This window comes from Octopus bimaculoides, chromosome 14 (assembly GCF_046866305.1).
Source record: "Octopus bimaculoides isolate indiv1 chromosome 14, ASM4686630v1, whole genome shotgun sequence".
Taxonomy (NCBI): domain Eukaryota; kingdom Metazoa; phylum Mollusca; class Cephalopoda; order Octopoda; family Octopodidae; genus Octopus; species Octopus bimaculoides.
The window spans coordinates 32,331,232-32,350,393 of NC_142941.1; the positions used below are offsets into that span (position 1 = coordinate 32,331,232).

The 19,162-nt window shown below is 36.0% G+C and overlaps 1 protein-coding gene across 1 annotated transcript; it reads right to left on the reverse strand.

Annotated features, from left to right (window-relative positions):
* Window positions 1–2,401: 2,401 nt before the first annotated feature.
* LOC106874059 (uncharacterized) lies at window positions 2,402–11,026 on the reverse strand. Its single transcript, XM_014921636.3, has 2 exons — window positions 10,892–11,026; window positions 2,402–4,185 (listed from the first exon to the last, which is right to left on the reverse strand). Exon 2 carries the CDS (start codon window positions 3,820–3,822, stop codon window positions 2,878–2,880), a length of 945 nt encoding a protein of 314 aa, XP_014777122.1. The 5' UTR covers window positions 3,823–4,185; window positions 10,892–11,026; the 3' UTR covers window positions 2,402–2,877.
* Between the last annotated feature and the right edge of the window lie 8,136 nt (window positions 11,027–19,162).

The window sequence follows — 19,162 nt, forward strand, 5'->3', positions numbered from 1 at the left end:
ACACATATATACATATGTGTGTGTTTGTCCCCGCCATTACCATTTGACAACCGGTGTTGGTGTGCTTATGTCCCCATAACTTAGCGGTTTGGCAAAAGAGTGCAATAGAATAAGTAAGAGGCTTAAAAAATAAATCCTGGGGGGTCAATCCATTCAAGTAAAAATTCAAAGCAGTGTGCCAGCATGGCCGCAGTCTAATGACTGAAAAAAGTAAAAGATATATATATATATATATATATATATATATATATATATATATATATATATACACACATATATATACATACATATATGTATACACATATATACATTATATATATGTATATATATATATATATATATATATATATATATATATATATGTATATATATATAATACATATATATATAGGCGCCAGAGTGGCTGTGTAGTAAGTACCTTGCTTACTAACCATATGGTCCTGGGTTCAGTCCTACTGCATTGCACCTTGGGCAAGTGTCTTCTACTATAGCCTCAGGCCGACTAAAGCTTTGTGAGTGGATCTCGTAGATGGAAATTGAAAGAAGCCCGTTGTATATATACATGAATGTGTGTCTGTGTTTGTCCCACCAACATCACTTGACAACCGATGCTGGTACATTTACACCTCCATAACCTAGTGATTCGGCAAAAGCGACCGATAGAATATGTACTAGGCTTACAAGGAATAAGTCCTGGAGTTGATTTGCTGGACTAAAGGTAATGTTCCAGCATGGCCGCAGTCAAATGACTGAAACAAGTAAAAGAGTAACAGAGTATACACACACACACACACATATATATATATATATATATATATATATATATACATATATATACATATATGCATATACATATATACAGAAATATATGCATATATATATATATATATACGCACATATGTATATATATATATTACATATATACAGAAATATACGCATACACACACACATATAGGCACAGGAGTGACTGTGTGGTAAGTAGCTTGCTTACCAACCACATGGCACTGGTTTCAGTCCCACAGTGTGGCACTTTAGGCAAGTGTCTTCTGCTATAGCCTTGGGCCAACCAAAGCCATGTGAGTGGATTTGGTAGACAGAAACTGAAAGAAGCCTGTTATATATATATTATATATATGGCCGCAGACTGAACAAGTAAAAAAGAGAAAAAATGACTATATATATATATATTACATATAAATCCAAAAACCAGAATCAGAACATAACAGACGATGACAAAAATATATGGACAGACAAGCAATACAAAGATGGACAGGAAAAACCAGGACGGATCATTCATGGTCTTCTGTTCATCAATCAAGCTTCCAATTATCATTACAGTTTCAGCCTGTTACACTTGAGATTGTTCAAAATTGGTAGGCCCCAAAAATCTAAGCTAAGAGCATTAAATTATACAAACAAGAGAATTACAATAGGTGTCTTTCAACTAAAAATGATAAGTTAAGCGGGCATGTACATCTATATATATATACACATATATAGTATATATATACATATATATATATATAGATATATATACATACATATATACATATATACACACACATATATATATACATACATATATACATATATATATATATACACACACATATATATATATATATATATATATATATATATATACACACACATATATATATATATATATATATATATATATATATATATATATATACACACATACATATATATATATATATATATATACACACATACATATATATATATATATATACACACATACATATATATATATATATATATACACACATACATATATATATATACACACATACATATATATATATATATACACACATACATATATATATATATATATATATATATATACACACATACATATATATATATATATAAGTTCAAAAAAACAATAACAAAAAAACAACAAAGTGAGGATATATATACATACATATTATACATATATATATATTCTTTTACTTGTTTCCATCATTTGACTGTGGCCATGCTGGAGCACCACCTTTAGTCGAACAAATTGACCCCAGGACTTATTCTTTTATTAGCCTGGTACTTATTCTGTCAGTCTTGTTTGCCAAACCGCCAAGTTATAGGGATGTAAACACACCAACATCGGTTGTCAAACACGCACACAAATATATATATGATGGGCTTCCTTCAGTTTCCGTTTACCAAATCCACTCACAAGGCTTCGGTCAGCCCAAGGCTACATTAGAAGACACTTGTCCAAGGTACCACGCAGTGGGACTGAACCTGGAACCATGTGGTTGAGAAGCAAACTTCTTACCACACAGTCATATGTATTACAGCTTGCCCAGAGGTGGAAAGACAACACATTTGACTCTTTGCATGATCTTCAAAGACAGAGGTGGCAGGAAGAAACTTTAACACATAGGTTTTTATTTAGACTGAGGGTCTTAGTGTAAATGCTTGCAAAAGAGTGAATTCTGCTAAAGGCACCCAAAATTCAAGTGCTGGTTTAAATTGTATCAAATTAAATCTGCTGCCCATGATTTTGTAGTTGATTATGAATGGAATGTAGTCATATGATTTGTGTTCAATTTGTCCTGGCTCAGCTCTGCTCCTCACACTGAAGACTAAATCTCCACACCTTCATATCTATGTGCTGGACAAATGTAGTATCATTTACAATGTTGCTCCACCTACACAATGTAGCAGTAAAATTTTCCACAAATATCTCCTTACCGTATTTGAAACAACCACATGCTGAAAGACCTAGTGTTAGGACAGCATGTTCACAGCTGAGAGCAGACAAGGATACTCAACAAGAACTATAACAACAATAATAAACATATGTGTAAGTGTGCAAACATGCATGTGTGTGGTATAGGTAATGGATTACACAAACTCATTTTCAATGTTAGGTTTCCACAGGCCAGATAAGTCCTCACCAAGATGTATTCTCATGTGCCTTTTTAAGTTACTATTCTGTGAGAAGTTCTTCTTACATATCTCACATTGGAATGGCTTCAAACCAACATGCGATCGCAGATGTCTCTGAAAGTTGAAGTTCTGAGAAAAAGATCTACCACATAACTTACACTCAAATGGTTTTTCACCAGTGTGTACTTGAAGGTGTTTTTTTAATGAAGAGTTTTCAATGAAATCCCGCCCGCAGATCTCGCAGTGATAAGGTCTTATTCCAGTATGAATGCGACTATGCTTTTGAAGATATTTACTGCACGTAAATGCTTTCCCACAGATTTCACAGTAGAAGGACCGTTGATTAATATGAATCTTTAGATGTTGCTGCAAATGTTCATGCCGTAAATATTTATTATCGCAAATATGACACCAAAACATCTTCTTGCCAATATGTGATTTCATGTGTCTTTGAAAGTTGAAGTTTTGAGAGAAATCTTTCCCGCACATCTCACAGTGAAAAGGTTTTTCTCCCGTGTGTGTCTGTAAGTGTTTCTTCAAGTCAGAACTTTGAGTGAACTTCTTCCAACAAACCTCACAAGTGAATGGCTTCTCTCCAGTGTGAGATCGCAGATGTCTCTGTAAATTGCAGTTCTGCGAGAAGTCTTTCCCACATAACTGGCAGTTAAAAGGTTTCTCACCGCTGTGCAACTTGAGATGCCTTTGAAAGTTGAAGTTCTGAGCAAAAGACTTTCCACATACTTTACAGTGGTAAGATTTCTCACCCGTGTGTAATCTCAAATGTCGTTTTAAGTTACAGTTTTGAGAGAAATCCTTCCCACACAACTGGCACTGGAATATCTTCATTGACATCATATTTGACCGAAATAAAGGAGCATTTGAAAGTGTACACGTGTGCATATATCTGTACACAATAGTTTAGATGTTTAGTTATGAGTGCACAAATGCAAATATATATATGAAAATATATGTATGCGAGTGTGAGCACTTGCCTGTATAAAAATATATATTATATAGTTTCTATTTACATAAATATCTATTCACACACATTTATATATACATCTGAATTTTCAGTAAGCAGCACAATGATAATACTGTAACATATTAAATAAGGGATGATGTTCCCATTCAATTTGGCTTTTTCACAAAGTCTTTCCCTTTTACTTCAGTTTATAGACTGACTTTCTCAGGATACATATGTGCATCTGTGATGATTGATTCACTTTGAGTCACTTCAATGACTTTTTTCTCAGTCTTCAAATACTGGAAAAGAAAAATTAAAGCATGATTACAAAAGAAAATATAAGTGTGTATACATCATCATCATTTAACATCCATTGTGGAGTACCTGATTCATGAATTTCTTACTCTACTCTTGGATTACACAACCTTTTAATTCATTCAGAGTACATCGTTTCTGCACATTTGATTATATATATATATATATATATATATATATATATATATATATATATATATATACATACATACACACACACACACATATACATGGTCGTATGGTTTAGAAGTGTTTCCCAACCACATGGTTTCGAGTTCAGTCCCAGTGCATGCCTTCTGCTATAACCCTGGGCCAACCAAAGCCTTATAAATAGATTGGTTGAGGAAAACTGAAATATGCCTATTGTGTGTGTGTCCTTGTCTTGGCATCACACAATTGCTGCAAATGAATGTCATACATTCCCAATATTCTAAACATGTGTAGCCATGGAGAAATATTACCCTGCTTGAAAACAGGTAAGGATTGATAACAGGAAGAGCATCTGGCCATAGAAAATCAATTTCAATAAACTGCATCCAATCCATGCAAGCATGGAAAAGTGGACAGTAAAGACTATGATGATGATGATACACACACACACACACACAAAATGCATATATATACACATCTCAAAAGATGAAGCAGTAGAGCAAGAAAGAGAAAAAAAATAATAACAAGAGAGAGATGGAGGAAATAAACTATAAAGAATTTTAAGAAAAAGGGAAAACAAGAAACGAAGTAAGATGTAGTAAAGTACTTTACCCCCTGTTTTCCCAAATGCATACTTATTTTTTGTACAAGTTGCATTTTTTCTTGTTTATTTAATTCTGTCAGCCAATTTATGCATCAGCACACACTCACACATTGAAAAGATCTTGCATCAATTTCAAAGAGAGTATTCTAGTTGTTCAATCAATGAAACTAACCCCTCATTGCATTAGGATGTATGCAAGTGAGCAACTCACAGATATTTGTACCCTCGACATATTCCCTGTGTAGACTCAGCATAAACAGAGAATGAGTTTGCAGGTACAATCATTTCTTGCACATTCCACTGACTCAAACCAAAGCTACAGCAGAAGATGCCCAAGCTACAATAGCATAGTAAGATCAAACTCAGGATCTTATTACTGACATATGAATGTTTTAAACCCCCACCCCAATCTTTGGAGAAATGGTAGGGTGCTGAAATAAATATCTTATGGTTGTGTTCTTCTAAGCTCAAAGTCACTTTTGTATTTCCCTTCACTGGGTTTAACATTCTTCCAAAAGAGTTAACATTTTCATCACAAGCACTACAAAAAAAAAAAGAAAATACTTATTTCACCGACCCAACACAGAAGCTTGATCCAACAACTTGATACCTCTGTAATTATTTGTATCTAAAGCGTCACCTTTACCTTTGTAGCAGTTGACTATGGTGCTGCTACACCAGTCATTGGGTATGAATCCTTTGTGTATCACCTGGTTGATTATACAGGTGACTAGGCTGTAGGTGACACTGCCAGATATTTTGAGCATCTCTACAGTGATTCCTGATGGGCCGGGGGGCTTTCCTTGTCTTCATATTCTTAATTGCTTTATCTACCAAGGTACTGTCAACTCTGATAACTGGTCCCTCTGTTGGGTCGACATTCGGCAGACTCTCTTTCTCCCATTCATTCTCTTTATTAAGAAACCTTTCATAGTGGCATCTCCAAACCTCTCTTTGCAGCCTCGTTTAGTGCAAGTGAACCATCATCCATGTGGACACATTTCTTTCCTACGACATCACGATTCTCTCTCACACACTATCTTTCAACACAAAATACTTCAAGTCTTTGGTCCTCACGGCGCAGAACATTGGCAATTTTTTTTTTATCTGCTTCCCCTCTGGCTAAATAAACCTGTCTTCTAGTTTCCCTTCTGGCAGTCTGATACAATTCTCTGCTACCACCGTTCTTTTGGTCTCTCCAAGCCTGTTTCTTTTCTCTAATAGCCCTGTTAACAACATTGTTCCACCACCACGTTATTTTGGGTCGAGAGGGGACTTTGCACCATCCATAGATCTGGTCAGTGGCCCTCAGTAGGTTGTCCTGTAGAAACCTCCAGTTGTCTTCTACATCGTGTGAAGCTATATCCCCTTCTATTTCGTCAAAGGCTTCGAGTAATATGTCTCTAAATCTCTGTCCATTCGAAAGATCTTAAAGCTTCCAGACCCTTCTCCTCCATGCTGGTTGTCTTCTGGGCATCCACTTAACCCTGATCTTGAAATCACTAACTACCAGTCTATGTTGTAGGGTACATTCTTTGCCTGGGAAGGTTCTGGCATTTATAAGCAGCCATCTTTCCCTTGTTCTGGCGAGGATGTAGTCAATTTGGCTAGTGTGTCTGCCAGAACAGTAGGTGACTAGGTGGTTTCCTGAACTTAGTATTGCAAACCATAAGATCATTTGCATTGCAGAACTCCAGCAGCTTGGTTCCCTCCTCATTGCGGGAACCAATATATATATATATATATGTATTGATATACAAATTTGGGGTAACCCCCCCCCCCCTTTTACCCGCTCCCATTTATTGCACTTGGTATAACACTAGTGTAGCAATAATTGGGTACCCTCCCAGCAGTATATTGGATAGATACTATCCCTTAGTGGGTTGAATCCTCAACCCCTAACTCTCTCGCATTATATATATATATATATATATATATATATATATATAATGTATATGTATATATATATGTATATGTATATATATATAATGTGTGTGTGTAGAGAGAGAGAGACAGACAGATATAGATAAATGTGCACTTTTGAAAGAGGTCCATGCTCTGTAGTCTGGTGGCTCTGAGAAAAGTAGGTATATATGAAAAGCTTTTGAGAGATGTTTAAGCCAAATGCTGTGATGCTATCGGCAAGATGAGAATAGGCAATGAATGCAGTAATAAATTCAGTGTGCAAGTAGTTGTCCACCAGGGCTCAATTTTCAGTCCCTTGTCTTAAGGGAAAGATACATTGAATAATATAGTCATAGATACACTAAACCTGACCCATAAATTACTCAAGGTGGCCACAGCTTACCTTTTTTTTAATGGCTTAGTTGAAGAGGAAAGATAACATTTATGGCCCTTTATGGGGCTTACAAGACTGGTAGGAAGAAGGAAGTTATCCTCCAAATAGGTCTGAGATATTTTGGCACTGTTTATTTGGTATCACTGACTCAATGCTGACTTACTTGACATCAGACATTTTGATGTTTTTCTTCTCCATTCCACTCCCTGCTGTCTGTCTCTCTTTGTCTATGTGTGTAAGCATATTTCTTTTAATGCATATGAGGAAATGGAAAGTGTTTATGTCAAACATGTTCAATTAATTGTAATGTCTCTCTCTCTCTCTCTTTCTGTCTGCATGTGTATATTTCTGTGCATGCATGTGTATGTCTGCCTCTATCCTCAAAAAGTACTATTGCCAAAACAGGTTGAATGTCCAATCAGTGCTGTACCAAATTGTCTGCATTCAAACATCTGTGCCAAAATATCTCATTCCATTCCACACTGGAGACTTGGCACAAGCAGAGGCAGGCAAGGGTCAGTAATAAAGGATTTAGTCTACGAACTAAGAACAAGAATAGTTCCTCTGATGGACTTCTGCACAGCTCTTATATCCCAAATTTCATTCACAGGATTTGGTTGAACTGAAGTTTATAGTTGAAAGCGCTTGCCCAAATTGCTGCTGCACAGAAGGATTGAATCTGAAACAAAGTTACAAAGCAAACTTCTTAATCACAAAGTTATATTTGTGCTTTGGTCATTGTCTCAATGTTCATCCATCTGTCTACTTGTTCATACAGACAGATGGAGTAATATGTTTTATAACCAGCATATTTGACATTTTCCAAATGTTGCTAAGATACAGTCATACTGAAGCTGATAATCAGATTATCAACTTAGTATAATCCATCTTAGAGAAAATTCAAATTTAAAAGAAAAAGCAACGTTAACAATTTTTAACATATAAATGCAGGCATAGCCATGTAGTTAAAAAGTTCACTTCACTACTATATAGTGCTAGGTTCAATCCTAATGTGAAATACCCAGAGCAAATGTACTCTACCAAAGCAAATGCAGCTTCGTAGAAAAAATCTGTTGCAGGTATGGCTAGGCACAAGTAGGGCTGTGTGGTGAGAGGTTTACTTCCCAACCACATGTTTCCAGGTTCAGTCCCACTGTGTGGCACATTGGGCAAGTATCTTCTACTATTGCCTTGTTAGTGGATTTGGAAGCCAGAAAGTGAAAGAAGCCTGTTATATATATATATAATTGTATATATATATGTGTGTGCATGTATATGCATGTGCGAGTGTGTATGTCTTTGTGTTTGTCCCTACCACTGCTGGACAATCAGTGTTGGTTTCTTTACATCCCCATAACTGAGCAGTTCAGTAAAAGACACCAATAGAATAAGTGCCAAGCTTTAAAAATAAAAATAAGAACTGGTGTCAAGGCAGTACCTCAGCACGACTACAGTCCAGTGACTAAAACAAGTAAAAGATTAAAAGATATACACACACACACCCTATTTGATAATGCATAAGTCACATGTCTTCCCCGCAAAATTTACCCTTGGTCTTATATGCATAGTTGGGCCTCCTATAAGCTAATTTTGTCCCCAATGCATACTTTCTCCTGAATATGGGCTGCTAAACTTGGGGTGTATCTAATATACCCAACAAATACAGTATTAAAAAAAAATATGTAGTAGTGCTCAAATGAATTTGAACTTAAACTCTAAATTCTTCATCCAGAACTGGATTCATGGTGTCAAGTGTGGCTATAAGAGAAATCTATGGTGAGCTGATATGGAGGTAGTGATGCAGATAAACAGTTAGGCTCAACATACACACACGTACACAGAAAGAAAGAAAGAAAGAAATGGATGGATGGATACCTTGCACCTGCAACACATTGATGGAATCATATGGGTGCTGTCGTGACATATGGCTTATGTAGAGCATTTTTTAGACCTAGCAGACCCCATCCTCTTAAGGTCTGATTGACCCTACTACATGATCAGGGTTTTTCATTTGGTGCCTCCCAAGACGTTTTGCAAAACAAAGCAGACCTCAGCAGGAGTTGAACTCTGAGCATGAAGGGCTGAAATGATTATTGCAAAGAAATCTATCTGATATTCTAATGACACTGCCACTTGGCCACCTCTGTATATATTTATCTTACACACACACACATATATGAACGTGTATGTATGTATATATATATATATATATATATATATATACATACACACACACACACACATACATATATATACACACACACGCATATATACATACAAACACACACACAAATTAGCAGCTTTCTACATTTTTTCTCCTATCCTCAGTTTTTTTAAAACTAAATTCTCATAATATATATATATATATATATATATATATATATATATATATATGAGAAATTAGTCTTTAAAAATAAATTGAGGAAAAGAGAAAAACATGTAGAAAGCTGCTAATTTGTTCTCTAATTTATCATTTGCTGACATCTGCTTGCTGAGATTTCGATTAATTTCTCTAAGAAGAATTTCTGGAGACAACGAGACAAATGGGATTTGACATTATAAACTTCAGCATTACAAACTTTAGCAACGTACACGAAATGCGGTTGTCACCAGGAATCGAAACTACATGGAACTGCTCTGTTATCTGCTTTTCCTTCGACGTTTCAACTATGTTACTAACGTTGTAATGTAATTATGAAGATGCCATTTTCTCGTAGAAATTAATGCCAATCTATTGTTTGAAATTATTATTATTTTTTTAAAATTAAAGCGATATGATTGCAAGAATTAAAGTTTTTGATTCTCAGAACGGTTGATTTAACCATGTTTAGTTTCAATTTTAGTTTGCACGCATTCAGATAATGCAACGATTGATTGAAACGAACCATACAACCGTGGAGATTTTACACAATAAATTAAGTTTCCGGTGGGAGGACTGGTGCTGGTACAACCTAGCTTCAATAGTTTCTTCCATTTTTGTCCATATGTCACGATTTTCTCGTCATCAAACGTATAAATCGAAAAACATTTACATTTGGTATTGATATAAGGTACCGTACACATCACATATAAATAAATAAATAAAAAATAAACTATTTTGAGCCATAACAAGCGTGCACTGGTCTTATACACTTACATCATTATAACACATACAAAAACAATACAGAAATATACATACATATATGTATGTATGTATGTACATACACACAAAAAGATACATATATGAATGCATACATACATATATACACGGGTATGTGTGAGTGTGTGTGTACGCTCACGCGCTTACACGCGCTCAGATAATGTAGAGAAAAGGAAACATACACAAAAAGGAAATTATAACTATATGTGTGCGTGTGTGTGCATGCATGCGAGGGAGAGAATGTGTATAAAATACTACATATATACATACACACACATACATATATATATATATATATATATATATATATATATATACAAACACTGACTGCATCCAGTGTTGTTAACAATGATGATAATGATATAATGTTTTACATAGGCACAAGGCCATGGATTTAAAGATGTGAGGGAATGAGATTGTATGATGTTCATGCATTTTATCCTGATAACAATGAAAGCAATAACGGCAAAGACGAAATATAGTCGAAGATGAACTTACACGCTGCAAACATCATCTGATAATGGATTTTTTCTTTTTCCTTACACAACTGAAAGAATACTTCCGTAGTATTCCCCCTATATAATACGGATGACCAAAAGTGCCACATGTTTTATAACTTGCCAACATCAAAAATGCTCCGTGTTGTGGATTTTATTTATTTTTGCTTTTATTCATTTTTGTAGGGTAATCTTGATATTAGAGAATAATAATGATAATATTAGTGGTAATGGTCTTTATGATGTTAAACGAAATTGTGATGCTGATGATGGTGCTGATGTATGCTATAGAGTGATGTTGAAGATAATAATAGTGATGGAGACATGGGAGTTTTGGCGATTATGAGCATTTATTAGTGAGAATGAAATTGTTTGACTGTAGGCCTGTCCACATTGAGCAGACTTGCGATAAAAGACGCTCTATCCGTGACAATTCTGTCATTTTCGAGTATTTGTATATTTAAGACAATATTATCCAATGCGACTGTGCTTTTCTTTTAAAATATGGCATAAAATCATTTACAGGAAATTTGGCTAATGTTCCAAATTATCTTGTTGACGATATTAGACATGTTATGCATGTAAATGTAATCATGTTGATAGTGATGATGGTTGTGGGGTTAATTATATCAAAAAGTGATGCGGGGGATTGTGATGGTTACGGTGTTTGTAAGTTAAACCATTCCCTGGATATCCAGTGATCAAGTCTATAATAAACATTTAAGCTACATGCATACATATATATTGAAATCATGTGTAACATTGACATGAATGTGAAGTGGATGAACGGAAATGAAGTCGAGGTTTCAATTGTTCATGCAATGTTTGTGGTTTACGATAAACATCTGACAGGCGAAGGAACAGAATTTTATTGTTTATTTTATTTATTTATTATTATCGATTATGTTGTTGTTGTTGTTTTTTATAATAGAGTTTATCACAGATATTTCTCGCTACAATTCTCCATCTTTTCATATTTGCCAGATCGTGTCGTCAAGTCTAACAAGCCGATTGCTGAAGAGCTGCTGACGTGCCGCTTGACTACGTTCCTACTTCTTTCCATCTGCTGCCCATTGTTTTTGTCATTTTTTGAGGGACCTTATATAGGTTAGGTCAGTGGTTCCCAAACTTTTTAGAGACGCGACCCACTATTTATGACACCAGTTTATGGCGACCCACTTAACTCTACTGGGTAAAAACATTAATGAAAGAAACAAATTTATTTCAGATTACGCTCAATAATAGAATTTAAAAAGCCTAATGCTTGATAAAACAACCAGTCTGGTATTGAAAACATGAGTCTTGAACTATCTCGATAGACAGCAGTTAATCAAAGCTAACGCGTAATTTTATAACTTTTTGCGACCCACTAAGATTCCGTTCGAGACCCATCAGTGGGTCGTGACTCATAGTTTGGGACCCACTTGATTAGGTCATAGACACAAAAATAAAAAAACATAACACGAGTTTTAACAAATGTATTTGTTTAACGACCATGATTCTGCCCCACCAGGTCACAGAGGGGGAAAACCAACCACTATCACCTCAGCAGATTCAGGGTGCAGCTATTGGTGTCGGTGTAGCTGGAGATGTGACAGGCCTCTTCATGACCTGGTGGGACAGAAAACTTAAGCAATCCTTAACAGAACAGTGCACAACTCTTCTACTCTACAGTAGGTATATAGATGACATTAATATCATAGTTAAGACCAACTCTAGTAACAGTAACGTAGAAACTGAGAGGAATGTAATAGAGAGCATCCAGCAAGTAGCGAACTCCATCCACCAAAGTATCAAGGTAACAATAGATTACCACACTAGGTACCCCAACAATAGACTCCCCATCCTTGATACTGAACTTTGGTTAGAGACTGTTGTAAAAGCTAACACTTCATTTCTCCAAGTTCAGATTCGAAACCAAATCTAAAGATTCTCGCTTGTCTGAGCCACCACTGACCAAACAGGCATGAAAGAAATTTTCTTTGTCCTGTCAAAAAACGATAGATCGTCTCCCTTCGACCTCCGAGCTCAGTCATGTCAGGCGAAGTTCAAATGGACAGGAGCTAACCTATTTAGACACAATCTCTCCCGCAGTATGTCTGTCCTTCTAGCTTCCACAATGGGTTATAAATACTGTGGTCAGCAAAGGGACAGACAGAAAGGATCTGGACGCAGATAGAGCGCACGAGATAACCGACCAGTATTTTCTCAGATGAACAAAGCACACACAAACACAAAACATAATCAGCTTTTACTCTAGCATATCCACAGATGAATCCTGTTGAATTCTTTGCCCGCTCGAAGCAGTTGGCAACAAATAAATGTAGTGAAAACTTGTATATACCACCAGCAAATGCAAATTCCATAAATAAATTATTTAAGCTATAAATCGATGTCATTCCATTATTTACTTCAAAGGCATCCACATTCCTATTGCATCTGTTTACCTCAATACATTCTGATACACCTTTTCCACTACACTGTGAACAATAGAGTGCAGCTCCTCCACTCCTATTACATGAAACCCATAGCTTCGAAATATGTTGTTCACAAGACCTCAGCTTTGTCACACAACATGGAAATTAACATACTGATAGCAGACTTAGGATAATGAACTACATGTCCCCACTATGCAAACCCTATGAAATGAAGAAACATGTACAGAACTTTATGCACCACATGCGATTCTCTGGAAATGATCAGAAAGATAGGGTTCAAGTATACAGAGGTGCTAGAAAGAAGTTAGATAACATTACATGTAATGATACCAGTGGTACCTGTCCTAGATATAGAAACAAAGACTGGAATAGGATACAAAGAACTTATGACAAAGCAAATAGGGTGAACATGCGGTATAAAACTGACAAATATCAAAGAGTGATGTTTGTAGAGGCCACAGCCCATGGAGAACTAGCCCGTAGATTTAGGAAAGCTCTGAAAGAGACCAAACTCAACATTAAGATTGTTGAAAAACCAGGGAGCTCCGTCAGATCACAATTATGTAGGACGTACCCCTTTGAGAATACCATATGCACCAATGATAACACCATGCTATGTAGGATTAGCCTTGGCATTAACTGAAGAACTAGAAATGTAGTTTACAGCATAAGATGCATAGAAGATGCTTAAAAAGACATGAACATGACATACATAGGGGAGACATCTAGGAGCATTGCGGAATGATTAAATGAACATTTGAAACAATATGACGACAAAAAACAGTCTTCCATACTCTACCAAACATGCCAAGGACCAACATGGAGGCAACCTGGGTCAACTTGACATCCGCATTTTATCCAAGCACCCAAAGGACCCAACACTCAGACAAATACAGGAGTACGTCCTCATAAATGAAATATCCCCAGTACTAAATAATGTAGTAGATGTCATTCCCCCATATCCACAGGTAGAGTAGAATAGTTAGTGGGCTGTTATGTAGATAGATGTATATATGTGTGAGTGTGGGTGAGTGCATATGTGTATATGTATATGCACATGTCTGTAGGCATATGGATATGGATGTAAACAGATAGACATACAGATGGATAGTATATAGGTTATATGAACAGACAAGCACACATACACAAATGAAGACTGAAACACATGACCATATATACACACACACTTCACTTCACACAAGGACACATATGGAGATACACGTCCATACATACAGACACAGTACATAGTTGAACCCCCCACACACACACACACTCGGACATGCATGCACAAGGAGACAGAGGTACACACACACACACACACACACACACATAAAAACACACAAACACATGAATATGCAGGCAGAATACATGCATACAAACGTACACATATATATACATGCATACATACATACATACATGTGTATGCACACACACACACACAAGTGCACAAACAAACAAAAAGAACGCAGCTTCAATAATGGACAGAGTCAACAACTATTGAAAAGGTTGCAAGACAACGAAAATTTTAGAAAAATAAATAAGTAAATGAGTGGAAATTTTACCAGTGAGTGTGTTAAATTATAAGGTACTAAAAGAGAATGACTCTTCCTAGACACAACAGAATATGCTTCAACACATGAACTCACATAAAGAATCTTGCAAACCAAATCCAAAAACGAAATTAGTTTAACACTTAAAAGGTAAAGAATCTTGGCGCTTCAGACACAAGTCCTTCATCAGAAAAAAAATAAAAGAATGAGAACAGAAGGTAGGGAAAAGGAAAACAAAATGATAAAAGGTGGTTGGAAAAGAAAATATAGCTTAGGGGCTAGGTAAGAATGAAGTTCTATGTCAAGAAGGAAGATTAGGAAGGAAGGGTGCCATCTACATGGTTGGTTCATCTTCTGCTTGATGTAATCAAGTGCTTTTGTGATTTTAAATGGTCAATTTCTTTTGCTGATGTCAATCACTCCATCTGTCTGTTGAAAAGTTATTGGTCAATTTCTTCATGATGACATCAGGTCAAGTTGTGATAAAACATTCCTAATCTGAAGTAATGAGTCCCAGGTTCAAATTTTAAGTAGAGACTTACTCTAGATGTAAGAATCTGTAGATGCAAAGAAATATCTCAAAAGATTATTAAAGATTGTGGTTGTTATTGTTTAGCCCCTGCCTAAACAAAATGCCACTAAGCACTTTGCTCAGTATGCTAACGATTCTGCAAGCTTGCCACTCTATTCAAGGTAAATATTGAGACCGGGAGCGAAAGTTTGTTATTTAGTTGCCAGGCAACCCTAAACAAGAAGACTCTGATCAAAGTCAAATTCTAGTGATGACCATCCTACACTTTATCTTAGGTATAGTTTATCTAAGACAACAGTGTCCATTGTGTTTTTCCATTTTTAAGGAAGCTTTGACAAATATTTAACTGCTTTTGCAAGGTAATTGTTTAATTCTCAGCCTGATGGATACCTATGTACACAAGGACTTATATACACCAGTGTGTATACAAGATCTGACATATTGTGATGTGTACTGATGTATATCTAGTGTGTATACAAGTTCTGATATATACTGTTATATACCAGTGTATATACAAAGTCTGCACATTATGGATGTAGACAGTTGCATACAGAAGTGCTGATCACTTAAAGTGGAAACTTGTTGAAGAGGGAGACCCAGGAAGACATGGGATAAAGTACTGAAAGCTAATCTCGAGACAATGAGCCTTACAAAGGATATGACAAAAGGCCAAGATATCTGGCACCTAGCTGTACTCAAGAACCATCCACCACAACAGGATTGATACTGGTTCTGGTATCACATGAAAAACACTCATGTTGGTGCCATGTTAAAAGTACTGATGCTAGTATCACAGAAAAAATATCCAGGGCACTCTGGGTGGCATTAGGAAGGGCATCCAGTTATAGAAACCATGCCAGAAAAGACAATGAAATCTGGTGCAACTCTCAACCTTACCAGCTGTTCTACCCATGCCAGCATGGAAAACAGGCCTTAAATGATGATGATGATGATGATGATGATGTATACCAGTGCATGTACAAGATATAATGTATACTGATATATACCAGTGTGTATACAAGGTCTGATACATACTGATGTACACCAGTGTTTATACAAGAGCTGATGTGTACTAGAAATAACTGTGCAATCAAAAAGAGCACTGAAAATGTAAGCACACATTTAGGATGTGTGCTTTAATACCACTTTCCCATGCTGGCATGCATCAGTCAGAATTTGTGAGGCAGATTTTCTACAGCTGGATGCCCTTCATACTGCCAACTCTTATCTGTTTCCAAGAAACATATTTCCAGGCTTGTATGATGTTGGTGCTCATTTACAACCATCACATGACGTCTAGACAAGGGCATACAAACACACACACATGCATGTATATTTATATGGCAGGCTTCTTTCAGTTTCTGTGTACCAAATCCACTCACAAGATTTTGGTTGGCCTGGGCCTATAGTAAAGGACATTTGCCTAAAGTGCCACGCAGTGGGACTGAACCCAAGGCTTGATGGTTGGGAAACTTCTTAACCATACAACCATGCCTGCACCTTGACCATATCCAACCTGTTTTATGTTCAAACTGGCCAAATCTGGCCTTTCACACCTACCCAACAGTGCCATTCTAAAAATATACAATCACATCATTGAGATCACAAAGTTACAATATAATGCATGATTAATTCAAAACAATGTAAATAAATAAAGATTGCAATTGAAGTATTCTTAATGATAAAGGGTTAAATCAACTGCAGTACTTGACCGGTACGGATCTTTCTGATTTGGCGGGCACCATTTTTTATTTAGGTTTTATTTAGTGTGTTTTCTACCAAAACACTTTAAAACTTCATGTACTTGTATATTTTGTCTTATAGAACAGAGAAAAATTTTTATATTCGAAGTTATTTCATGTTAAAAGTTGTATTTCAGTAATTTCAACCAATCACTGACGTCTATTGAGGTGAAAACAATTACTGCTGTGGATTGTCAACAAAACGTTGTGCAGTGTAATGGGATCTTTTCCCTTGAATAAAATTAGTGCTGTTGTTTGTCAACAACAACTATCGGCAATACTGTTATTTATGACATCATTCGTGCGTTTGTATTGGTTTTAGCTTTAGGGTTTTAGGGTTAGGGTTAGGGTTTTAGAGTTAGGGTTAGGGTTCGGGTTTTAGGGTTAGGGTTTGGGTTTTAGAGTTAGGGTTAGGGTTCGGGTTATGAGTATTTTTGCCAAATTTGGTGAAGATCTGTTCAATATACCGCCACAAATTTTTCACCAAATTTGGCAAAAATACTAGAGGTCCATCACTATCACATTTTTCCCCATTCTTTTTCTAGTGTTGTATAATATATATACTTCCCTTCTTCTAATGTATAACGTGTATACTTTTCATTTTATCATTCCATTATATTTAAATGCCCATACTTTATGCCTGTCCTTGTATTGTCCTCCTCATCCTTCGCCCTGGTGGCAAATAAAAGAAATCATTATTACCTCCGCCTTAGCGAAGGTGGAGGTATTGTTTTCAGTTGTGTTTGTTTGTTTGTCTATGGACAAGACATCTCAAGAACAGCTGGATGGATTCGGATGAAACTTTCAGGGATGTTGGGCCTCGTGACTGGCATGAACTGATTAAATTTTGGGATCAATCTGATGCTGGACAAGGATTCTAGATTTTTTTCTGTTTTTTTTTTTACTTAATTTTTAAGAGTGATTGGGTTCATTTTTAGTATTCTTATTTGTGAGAGCAGTCAAGTTTATTTCAGATATTTGCATTTTAAAAATCATCTCTGGCTAATTGTTGGTGTTGCCTTAGCAGAGGTTTGCGCTCTCTGAGTGCTCTTATTATCATGATCATTATTATTATTATTACTATTAAGGCTGTGAGTTAGCTGAATTGTTAGCACACTGAGCAAAATGTTTAATGGTATTTCATCCATATTTACATTCCTAGTTCAAATTCCACTGAGGTTGACTTTGCCTTTCATCCTTTCAGGGTCAATAAAATAAGTACCAGTTGAGTATTGGGGAGGGGAGGGAGGTCAATGTAATTGACTAGCCCCCTCCTCCAAATTTCAGGCTTTATGCCTATAGCAGAAAGGATTATTATTATTATTATTAATATTTATGTTCACAAAATGTATTTCCCATGAAATGAAACAAGTGTAATTACAGAATTAAAAATAATACATTCCAGTCTTTACATTTATATAAGTACATACATATATAGGTATGTATATATATATATATATATATATATATATATAAATACATACATATATAGGTTATTTATTATTATTACTATCATCATCATTTAAGGTCAGTTTTTCATGCTGGCATGGGTCAGATGGTTTGATGGGAGCTGCACCAGACTTCAGTCTGATTTGGCATGGTTTCTATGGCTGGATGCCCTTCTTTTGCCTTAGTCAAGGTTATCTCCCAACTTACTGACAGCATCTTTGTCCATGGCCTGTGCAGCTTTCACCTGCTACTCGTCTTGTCTATTTCTAGCCTCCTCAGAGCCCACCATATCACACAGTGGGGCACTCTATCAAAGGCTTTCTTTAGATCAATGAATGCCAAGAATAATGGTTTATTCTTAGCTAAGTACTTCTCTTGCAGTTGCCTGACTATGAAAATAGCATCGGTAGTGCTTCTTCCCTGGACAAAGCCAAACTGTATTTCATCTAGCCTAATTCTGCTCCTAATTAATCGGGTTATAACTCTCTTCATAATTTTCATCACTTGTTCCAAGAGTTTTATGCCTCTATAATTGCTTCTATCTAAAGCATCACTCTTACC